The sequence below is a fragment of the Protopterus annectens genome, chromosome 16.part0 (genome assembly GCF_019279795.1).
Source record: "Protopterus annectens isolate FY-2018-M chromosome 16.part0, PAN1.0, whole genome shotgun sequence".
Lineage (NCBI taxonomy): Eukaryota > Metazoa > Chordata > Ceratodontiformes > Protopteridae > Protopterus > Protopterus annectens.
The window spans coordinates 156353028-156365347 of NC_056750.1; the positions used below are offsets into that span (position 1 = coordinate 156353028).

The 12320-nt window shown below is 34.9% G+C and overlaps 1 protein-coding gene across 1 annotated transcript in view; it reads right to left on the reverse strand.

Moving 5' to 3' along the window:
- Nucleotides 1-12320, reverse strand: part of LOC122790374 — a 538652-nt gene that overhangs the window by 13047 nt on the left and 513285 nt on the right. The window contains exon 10 of the mRNA XM_044057888.1: nucleotides 6418-6503. Coding sequence (XP_043913823.1) covers nucleotides 6418-6503 — 86 coding nt within the window. The remainder of the gene's footprint in view (nucleotides 1-6417; nucleotides 6504-12320) is intronic.

The following is a 12320-nucleotide window of genomic DNA, read 5'->3' on the forward strand; positions in this document are numbered from 1 at the left end:
AGAAATTACACTTAAAAAACTTGTGACAAAATTTGAGGTACTAGAAAAAATATATTATTATCTCAAGAGGGACATCAAGATATTTCCGCTTGCCTAAGCTATCCATCTCTTATAAATACTACATGAGCAACTATTATTTGTAATTCACAAAACTTAAACATGTTTGGTATGGATGGATCAATAGAACATTTGGTGATGAGGAATGGGACAGGATTTTATGCACTTGGACTAATTCAATTTATCCCAGTGGTGCAGCTTTCACAATTTTCAAAACACTTGTGTCACCATCATCTGGTTAAATTGTTTAAGAAAATCCAGAAATCCACTGATATATGTCGGAGACATGGAGAAGTTAATGCAGATTATTTTCATATGATATAGGGTGTTCTGTTTTTCAGTTTGTATGGGAAAAGTCTATAATATTATAGTTTTAAGTTATATTTTTTGGCTTTTGGTTTTTCCAAACTGTGGTAAGATTGTTCATAAAAAGGGCTTTATTTTTGCAAACTCGTTGTGATAATCTATAAATAAGGAAGGTTTCTACTATTGACAGAAATACAGAAATTCCTAGACTGATCTATAGACAAGGCACTCTGCACTCACTAAACATCTAAAAACATTAGTCAACAAACTGTGGTCAATTTTCTTGTTTTGTTGGGAGAAGCAACAGGTTAGATTTACAAAGTGGGAATGGTAATTGTGACTTATTCTGAACTGTTTATTCTTTTTATGTCTTGTATTTTATGTTTGTAAGAACATGTGAATATTTCAGGTTTGAGTTTTAGTTAAAATTATTTTGTACACTTGTTGAATGTATTTTTTTAATAAAGTTGAGCATGGTTATAAAAAAAAAAAACAGAGTGACAGAATGATGACAAAATAAAGGGAAATTATCAAAGAGCACAAAGTCTGTAGACTTTAATAAACTGTATTGCAAAATTCTACCACAGGAGATGATTTATTTTTGATTAAGAAAAAGGAAGATGTAAGCTGTGTGCCTTCTTTCTTTAAATTATTGTTGCCACTAGTATGTTGGTCATGCATTGTGGTTGCCTGTTTACTAGACAGCTCCAAAACTCATATGTAATGAGGAGGATTCAGAAAATTGTGTGAAGGGGGAAGTCAAGACTGAAAATAGGGACATACCTCCAAAAATATGGATATCCTGTGCAGGGGTAAATCAAGTGTAAAATTAGGAATGTTCCTCCAAAATAGTGTTAGTTGGGAGCTCTGCTTCCACACGTCTGTATAAATGTCCTCATCTGCTTCCTCAGTATGCAAACTTTGTAACCATTGGTATGAATGGGGACACAGGTTGACTGACTAATAAAATAACAGCATTGTCCTTCAACTCAACTTTCATTTTGCTATTATAGCCAAGTACTAAAGCTGCAGGACTGCAGCCTTTGTACCAATTTACTTGTCATTCTTCCAATTCCTTCGAACTTCCCTTAGGAATAAGACCCCAAGGTATAAAACTTTCTGCAAATGAAGTTGTTCCTCACCCACAGAATACATCCCACTGTTTCCTGGAAGAAATCTGTGACCCCTGATTTGGAGTCAAAGGTTTTCATCTCAATCACTTTATGCTCAGTAGCAAATTCTTCCATCGCATGTTGGAAATCAGTCACTCAAAGTTAACAAGACAACATCTACAAAAAGCAAGATACTATCTTCATATGGTCAAAGTAGATACTCTCTTACTTCCTTGGTTGTGCAAAAACACAAGGAGGAGGGAGGACACATCATTTGCATGGCAGAGTGCTATGTCCACTGTAAACATATTCAAATCACCAAGGACTTGACTGCAACTCTCACTACTTAAATGCAAGGAGTAAATGACATTTAGCACTACCCTGGAACCAGTACTGTTTAGAACTTCTCACAAAATATTTTGGGTTAGTCTAAGTCCACAAAACACATTGATAAAATGTGCAAACACTCGTGACCCTTCCAATATCCATTGTAAGGCAAAGGGATGATCCATTGTTCAATGTGCACAACAAAATAAAATAATAATAATAATAATAATAATAATAATAATAATAATAATAATAATAATCTGCATTGCTCTCCCTGACTTGGAGGTCTGATTGTCAGACACAATTTCTTTTCAGCTCCCTGGTCCTTCCTGTAAATGGGGATGGATTCAAAACCTTACGGTACTAGTCCAAGAGTTTAGTGAAATTAAAGGAATTGTTAAATGTTTTGGGAGTATTTAAAGGGGCAATGTAACGGACAGAATTCATGAGTAATATGCATGTGAACTGCAAAACTGACTAAGCAGATTTACTCAAAAGGCACTAATGAGATATGTAGCTTTGCTGAAATTACAGTTACAAACATACATGTGTGTGTGCGTGCGCACATGCACGCATGTGTATGTATGAGTTGCATTCATTCTGTTCTGCATTCTTTTGCATGACAGAATTATTGCAAGGTCATTTGTTAAAATGTTCTGTATGTTGAATGCTCGTATTGTTGAACATATGGGTTTTGTGTGTGTGTGTGGGTGTGTGTGTGTGTGTGTGTGTGTGTGTGTGTGTGTGCGTGTGTGTGTGTGTGTATGTGTATGTTTTAGGGTTAGGGTTAAAACATATATTAAGTGGTACTAGGGGTGCTAGCCTTAACCCTGTCCCAGCCACTACCTCTAAGCCTACATCTTCCCATAAAAAACATCTTTTCCATAACATTATCACTAATCAGGCAAACTAGAAGCTAGCGTTATAGTGGGTTTTAGTGAAAAGCTTGTAAAAGGAAAATTGCTCAATGTTTTCAGCATTTAATATCATGTTGGACAGTTTGCATCTGGTTTTGTGAAACAATGAAGAATCATGCAATTATATAAATATATATATATATATATATATATATATATATATATATAGGTATATGTATGTATATATGTATATATATATATATATATATATATATATATATATATATATATATATATATATGCACACACACGAGTCTACTTCTCCTTATCGAAGAAACACTTCTTTGAAAAAGAGAAGTATACCCACACTTACGCGAAAGTGGACTTAACCAAAGAACAATTCAATGAACCGTTAAGGAACACTGAGGTGCCGAAGCACACTGCAGTGGGGAAAAGGGAATTTACCTGTTTCCCCACTGTAGTGTGATCTCAGAGTTGGTATATTTAAGTAGGTGGGGTGTGGGGAGCACAGCTCCCCACATGGGGGTGCAGGGGGGCTTCCTCCCTGCAAAAACATTGTTTTGGTGTTCCTTAATGGTTCATTGAACCATTCTTCATGAAAGTGCACTTCCAGTTAAGTGCACTTTCATGTAAGTGTAGGTCTACTGTTCTTTTTCGAAGAAGTGTTTCTTCGATGAAGTACAGTAGACCCATATATATATATATATATATATATATATATATATATACATATATACATATATATATATAGAGAGAGAGATAGAAACAGATATTCATATGTATAAAGCAGTACAGTGGTATAACAGGTAGCTTTGCCCCCTTTCACAGCAAGATATTCTCTGGTTTGAGTCTGTATATCCTCCCTGTGTTTGCACTGATGTTTCTCTGGGTGTTTGTTTTCTCTCACACTCGAAATACATGCAGTGAGGCCATATGTGCATATGTGCTACTGGAGAAACATCTGTCAGTCTATTTGATTTTTCCCTCTTTGTTTTTTAAACTCTGCAGATGGTGGTAGACATCCACAGGATCATTCTAGAAGTTGGATGTTATGTTAGGTTAGCACTATGATTTCCCATCTTAGTGGTATGCAATTGTTATTACAGTATAACTTCCAGACGTTGGACTGTCACGCAGTGCAATCCCCCAATCACCACAAGTGCAATTGTAAAAGTGGTTTTAAAAAGTCAGTAATACAATATCTGTTATCTATCTTTTCAGTGTTATTTAGCAAACTTGTTAAAAGATTTATACGTCAACACTTTCAAATTAGCACTGCAAAGAGCAATCTTGAGTTAGTCTTTTATTATACTTTAAGCGTAACGTTAATCATTTATGTTCTGATGTTACTATTCTGTGCAGGCAGAATGCGTGCACAATATGTTATGTTACACTATAATGAAAAAAAATACTATTTGAATACACATTAGATTGTGTTTACTTTTAACAGGTCATGTATAGTAGAAGTGGCTTTTGAATACTGGCTAAAACTTTGACAACCCCAACGTCCCTCTTTTAGGCATTGCCAATCTGATGAGAAATGGTTGGGGAGAGGTGAATTTAAACAAAAAGATGAAAGGTTAATATTGGCAGCCATACCTCTCGACCTCTCAATGCAAGAAATCTGGACAAAGCCTGAAATAATGGGGGGAATTAAGGCCCACAAATAGGGACAGATTTTAAATACTGCTGTTATAAACTTAGAAAGCTGCTACAATGACAGGATTAGTATTAGCGTGCATTTTCTGAACAGTATGAAGTCTGAAACTCAAATATATTCATTTAGTCATTATTTAGTGATTTAAATCCTCTGTGGTTAACCAGAAAACCACAGATTTTATGAGGAACAGACCAGATATTTGAGGCAAAAATATGGACAGTCTGCAAAAATCTGTACAGTTGAGAGGTATGTTAGCAGCCCAAGATAGTGGCCTACGTACATGTTGGTTTACAGAGTCTATTCAACATGTGGGATAAACAGTCAAATGTAGGTTTTTTAAAGCAGACTTGGAAACAGTCGCATATCTTGTTGCTGGTTGTGATATACTAATGGCAGAAGGACTGTATACAGAAAGGCATAATAATGTGGCAAGACTGTTGCATTGAGGATTGTGCAAACATTATAATACTGCAGTAGCTGAAAAACATTGGAAACATGAGCCACAAAGCATCATAGAGAATGATGAAGTTTAAGCACATGGGATCAGCCATTAGCAGCAGTTCAAAAGATGGACGAGAGAAAACCAGATATAGTAGTCCGTGAAAAGAAGACAAAATTAGCATTGATCATTGAAATTGCCACACCCAGTGACTACAGTGTCTTATGTACAGAGAGACACAAAGTCATAAAATATCAGGATTTGCAGGCAGAATTGAGGGCACTGTGAAAGAAAGATACCAAGACAGTTCCAGTATTAGTAGGAGTCTTATGAAAAAAGAATTTACAGCCATAATTAAATATGTTACTGTTACATGTAAACCCATACAAATTGCAGGAGTCATTATTGGGCACATTTCAGGTGCTGCAAAGAGCACTTCTGGCTAACATCAAATATTGAAACAAAACTAATTTCATTAACTTTAATCATACTTTGACTTGGGAATGGGGTCCATCCTGTCATGGTATTAGAGACCCAAAAGACTTGGAGAAATTTAAAATATTCTGTAAGAATGAGAAGTGTACTAACTGGTTTTCTGAGGCAGCACCTGATGCATGGATTAGACTACCAAATTACATTAAAGTAATTACTAGTTTAGGTATTTTTAAGAACATCCTGGACACTTATTTTGTGAACAACTGTTTTGTTATATTGACAGGCTAAAAGGGCATTAATTCCTGTGCTTGAAATATTTCTACATATGTATGTTAGACTATGTTTACTTTAACAAATAATGTATAGCACATATGGATTTTGAATATAGGTTAAAAACCTTGACAACCTCCAAGGTGCTTTTTTAGGCAGTACCAACCTGATGAACCATCTGACATAGCTAAACCAAACCAGCATAATCCAGAAAAGGTACCACTCAATGCCAGACATGTAAACAAAAAACTGCACTCTCTGAGCTCCTCCATGTATACCTTACCATAAGCAAAGTCCCATACCATATCTATGCAAGCAGGAGGTCCCCCTTTATGACCCAGGAAGCCTAAAATGAACTTAAATCATTCTCCATTCAACCAAATACCACACTCATGGGCGACTTCAAGTACCATGTTATAAACTGGGAATCATACATAACCTCAGACTTGCAGGACAAAGATTCCTACACTTTGTCAATAAAACTGCTTAGACCAGCTAGTCTGTATGTCGACTAGGGGCTCCAACATCCCTGACCTTGTCCTCACCAACTTGGGGGAACTTTACACCCCCTGAGTATAATGCCCTCACTAATCAGGTTGAAACATAAAACTTTCTCCTTTGAAGTAAAAAAATCCATACTTGTAAATCCTCACTTTCCTCATAGTGCTGTTATTGTATTTTGCAGGTCTTTTGAAATGTTCCTTATTGTGTTGGATGCCATATGCCAAATGGAAGGCAATGACTTAAGTAAACTTAAATTACAATTATATTATTGTGAGTGGGAGTAGAGTATTTGTATGATAATGCTTTGATGCAAATTGAGAGTACTGCAGTTACCACTGAATGCAATAGTATTATATTAATGGTTCTATTATTTCTGATATGTATTATAAATTTACAGTTTCAACAAATCAAGAAGTTTGAAAAACTTACTTTGTCAGCAGATTCTTTAGCTTCACAAGTTATATTTTCATAGGTATGATCCACAGATTTTAGCTTGGAGTCTGGCATGACCTCATCTGCAGAGATTTATATTATTTAATTGTATATAATGAATAAATATACATTGCAATGTTCCTAGGATTAAAATCACAGCATTTATTTTAAGCAAAAACAAAATAATTAGCAATTGTAAGCCACTAATAATACAAATAAAACATTAGTAATATATCAGACTGTAACATTTCTTATAAAATGTATTAAATAATAGCAATAATAATCATGATGATAACAGCAATAGTGATAATAGCTGAAAGCACACAAGATGTCCTGTAAATTACCTCTGGTTTTACTGCGTCTCCTTTAAACTATTCCGTTTTGATATTAACGTCCTGGGCTGTATGTGCATGCAACAAGAACAACACACACATACTTGATTCTGTACAGTTTTATGCAGGTACAGTATATAAAGAAATAAGTAACAAACATTTATTTCAGGGGGCAAGCCCCATGTAACCTTGTCTTAGGAGCTTTACCCTGCAAAGTCGCATACTTTAATGTTCATCATACTCCAGTATCACTGTACTTTAGAGAAAGGCAGTAAAACATTGCATAAAACTGGCTCCCCCTCCAACTCCAGGATGCAGTGATCTCAGAAAAGAAAGAAGAAAGAAATACTGCACATTGAACAAAAATAGATTGCTCCAATGTGGGATGAAAAAGGAGATGCAGACACTAAGGATCTCTAACAATAAAGGTTGAGCAAATGTGTACCAATAAAATTAGCTTCAAGCAACTGAAAGACACCCATCATTTTTGATCTGCAAACTTAACTGATAAAAATGTATATATTCATATAAATTTCAAACAAAAGTCTACTACAGATGATACAACAAAGTCTTCACATAAAAAGAGAGGTTACTTGCATTACATGCACTGGTGTCCTTAGTCTTGTTCATTAACACTTCCGTTCTTCCTTTCACAAAAAAAAAAAATAAATGTGTTGTTCTCACAAAGATGAGGACTTTATTGAAATTAAAAATGATCCCTAGTCATTTCCACATTTTCATATAACAATGCGTACAGTTAATCAAAGGAACATAGACTAAATATTTACAATGTAATCGCTATTAGTAGAAAAAGAAACAGTAGACATGAATAACTTTTTTATTACTGTATTGTTATTGAATTGATTTATTTCTTCCTGCTTAACATTATGGACTTCCTTATCCTTTTTTATCAGCAAGGAAAAAGAATGACCAGCTATTAACTAAAGTGGCAGCCTTGGTTTACCGATGCACATGTAACAGTGATATTATTCATGATCGGAAACAATTACCCCTTTGAAGTTGTTACCACAGTCTCCCTCTCTCAAAAATACCAAGCAAGTACTGAGAAATATCCATGCTGGGGGGGGGGGGTATGATCATGTGGTCCGGTAAGTAATATACCTCTTAGTTTGACTTCAGTGGTGGGGGACATTAAGTAAAAGATTCTAAGGGAGAGGCTGTCTGTAAGTGACAGCAGTTTTAAGTGATGGCATCATCTGTACAAGTTCATAGGTATTTTCTACATAAGGAATGAAAAAGACCCTTGAATAACCTACGCAACCCAACTCAAAAGACTTGTAAGCATATCTGCAACTTAATAAATTTGTCAATTTATTAGCTACCCCAGTCATGAACAGCCATACTACATACCCCAAGGGTGATCCTGAAACCAAATAATCGTTAAGACAAGATTTAATGATAGCTAAGGTGCTGCATTGCTTGATATGCAAGGGAAGTATATTCCACAGATAAGGAATATGTTGGGGTTAGATGTTAAGTGCACCAGCAGGTTCTATATATATATATATATATATATATATATATATATATATATGGTGATGAGATGTTTAGCTCAGGTACTCATGCTGCTGCTGTCTCTGCAAAGGTGAAGTAGAAGAAGTAGGTCGGTGTTTCTCACGGTGTGCAAGGATAAGCAAAGATTCTCATGTAGCAGGCTGTATGAGATGAAATATAATGAGACGCCCTTCATTTTATCTGTGCTGTTTTAGAAACACAGCTCTGTGATTCTTCAAAGTTAGACATCTTTAGGACTTTTTAAGTTGGACAAGGTGTTTGGAGAGGTACCTGTCAAAGAAGTTATTGTAATTGATGAAGACTTAATAAAGGACAAATAGGAAAAAAATTGTGACTTCTTCAGCTCTAGAGCTTATTCACCTGAAAATTAAGTAAGTAAAGCAGAATGATTTCCTCACTCTGGTTGATTCAAGATGGTTGAAAGTTAGCTGTAGATGTTATTTATAAAATATGACCAATGACTATTTCCTATATAAAACTATAGAGTATTTTTAGTAGTGAGTTTGATCCCATGGTCAGAGCACCAAATGTTGGTCTGATCCAGCCTAGAGTAACAGAATCGACAATGGATTCAATAATAGTACCCAGCTTGCAGTCATCAGCAAACCTGGTCATTTGAAGGCCTATGATATTTGCCTTTGTATCTTTGAATTAGATGACAAAGAGAGGTATCACAAGATGGAACCCTCTGAGGTACATTAGTGGTGCTTTGTTTTATGGGACAGGTACCAACACTCCTCAGTGTATGGAGTCAGAGATTTCATTAGCTGTTCATCATGAGATATGGATATTAATACGTAGTTTAATTTGGTAACCTTGTTGATAATACCTACATAAAATATTGCGTTAAATGCCTTTGAAAGATTCAGGATGGCACTCTTCTATGGATTAATGACAACAGAGAAGAACTAGAGAAATACAGGGTACTAATGGGATGATTTAAATCTGGTACTGGATGTCAGTGAGATAGATTATACACACTGAAAGGATCTGCCACACATTCAGAGTTAAGAATTGTTTAACGGATATCCATGGTTAATAGTACTGAGTTATATTAATTCATGAAAATAATTTTTTACAAGTATAAAGTACCATGTTTTAACCATCCTGTGACCCTCTTAATTGAATTTGTTAGTAAGCTGCTAGTATGTGTTCCACATTTTAACCATTGATTCCACATTATAAGAGGCGGTGGTCCTTATTTTGGATGTGAAAGGTTGAGAGCTATGGAAGGGTCTAGAGCAGAATGCAGTTCCATGGTGAAAGTAAATGGTGGATGGATGAATATAATGTATATAAGCCTTGCAAGATAGGAGCAAAATAGCTGGAATGAATGGCAATAGGAGGCAGTGGGAACCCAGGGAAGAGGAGAAGATTTGCCAGCTAGGGTAAGTGTCAAGATTATTTACATTGCAGAATACAGTTGAGCTTATATTCAGTACGTCATGATACCAGAATATGGCAACCTGACATTCTAACCCATACTCAACCTTGCAGTCTAGGTCACACATTAACTGATCTTGGCAAACCATAGGAAATGTGAGCAAAGAAATATAACTCAATAATCAAAAGCAACACTGCTCTCATAAAATCAACAGAATGCTACTCTATTGTAGGGAAATCCAGAACAATAAAACTGTCACACTTACAGGTGAACACAATATTGAATTGTAGAAGCCTAACCTAGATGAGGAATAACTAGAACCACTTGATCTAGAGCTACTCCAAGGAGCATTCACAAGCAAGCAAGTAGCATTGCAATCATGAACAATGCCAAATCAATACAGTTGTGTTACAACGGTATATGAGGATGACCATGCAGTCAATGCAAAAGTCACTCTACTAAATACACTAGGGTATCTATCAATGAAATAAACGTGGCATACAATAGAATACATATGATGGTGAATGATTTACTAACAGAAGGACTAATAGATTTAGAGACACACAAATTTTTATATGTTGAAAAACCGAAGGTTCCTTCTATTTTTGGTATACCGAAAGTACACAAAGATATAGATGACCCACCTTTGAGACCAATAGTTTCTGCAGAAGGTTCTATCACAGCCCCTCTAGCAAAATACATAGATTGTAAGGTAAAGAAAGTACTTAAGAACAACACCCACATATTTCAGGATTCCTGGGATCTTCTTAGAAAATTGGACAAATCTTTATTTTCAGAAGGTTTAATTTTTGTTACTCTGGATGTGGTTGATTTGTTCACTAGTATTCCCCACAATATAGGCCTAGAATGGTTCGAAGAAATGTTAATAGGATTTTCAGGAATTACTCAGAATGAGTTCAGAACAATTTTGGTATTAATGGAGGTGGTATTAAAAAATAATTATATTTTTTTTGAAGGTGAATACTTCAAACAATGTAAGGGCGTTGCTATGGGGGCACATTGTGCTCCTACTTATGCCAATATTATTATGTCATACTGGGAAAACACCTTTATATTAACTTCGGTTTTTAGTAGATTTTGGACATTCTATGGTAGGTTTTTAGATGACTTATGTTTTTTATGGAAAGACAATAATGATGATTTTAATTTGTTTTTAGAATTCGTAAATAACACTACTGATTTTTTAAAATTCACATACAAATATGATACCCAAATGTTGAATTATTTAGATGTTAATATTACTAAGACTAAGGATGGTTTCAGTTCAAGGATTTTTAGAAAGGAGACTTTTTCAAACTCATACTTACATTTTACTAGTTCACATCCACCCCACCAGAAGAGAAGTGTAGTTAAAGGTCAATTAGTTCGTCTTAGTAGAATGACCTCTGAAGACACTACTTATTTTAATGAATGTGGATTTTTGAAAAGGTTATTTTTAAATAGGGGTTACCCCAGTGAACTTTTTGATCAAATATGCAGTGAAGTTACTAGGGAAAGAGGAGGAACATTTGCACCTATTTTAGGTATAAAAGGAGTATTTGATAGACAAGATGCAAACAACCTAATTAATGGTGTGGATTTTGAATCTGGTATCACAACAACCTATGATGGTCAGTCAGGACTGGTAAAAAGAATTGTTAATAGGGAATGGAACAACTTTGCTAGACTATCTAACTTGCACTGTATTTTTGATAAGGAACTGAAATTCACCTATAGGAGGGGTACTAACATTAAGAATATTTTGGAGAAAGGTACAACTGAAAAATTGTTTGGGAAAGCTACTAGGAAAAAAGTAGATTTATTTAAATGTGGAAGTAGCAGTTATTGTAAACACCTTAATGTTGGACAAACATTAGACTTACCTATTAGACAAAGGACATTAACTCTAGGAACATATGTTAACTGTAACGCCGAGGGTATAATATATGTAGCTACCTGTACAAAGTGTGATTCATTTTACATAGGGAAGAGTGAGAGAATGTTAAAGCAAAGAATCTATGAACATTTATATGACATCAGGACCAAAAATGAAAACAATGCATTATACAAGCATACCATTACATGTAAACTAGCTACATTTAGATTTTTTGTGTTAGAATGTGTGCCGGTTGACCCTAGAGGGGGGAATTGGGAAACACTGGTGGAATACAGAGAACTATTTTGGCAAATTGTTTTAGAAGCTAATAGAAAACCAGGTCTCAATGACATTATTTCACTCAAGCCAGTTTTAAAATTGAGATCTGCTAAATTATAGGATTTTTATATTATTCTAACAAATATTGTCATTACAAAAAATTTTTTTAGAACATAATGTCATGGTTTTATTTAACGTTCATTTTCATATATTTAAATTTATATTCACAAGTATTCAAGTTTTGTATATGTGGTTTATTATAGGGTATGAATTTTATGGTGGTTTTAGGAAGTATAATCTGTGTGTGTATATACATGTGTATGTGCTTTTAACTAACTCTAATCAATTTGTTTGTCATTGGCTACCATTAATTAGTTAATGTATTTAAGATGAGTGCACCAAGAGTGTTGGTATCTGATGAAGTCAAGGACGAAAACGTGTTGTGAAGTTTCAGCATTAGTGAATTAAACTGTTCGTGTCACTTTTCCTGGAT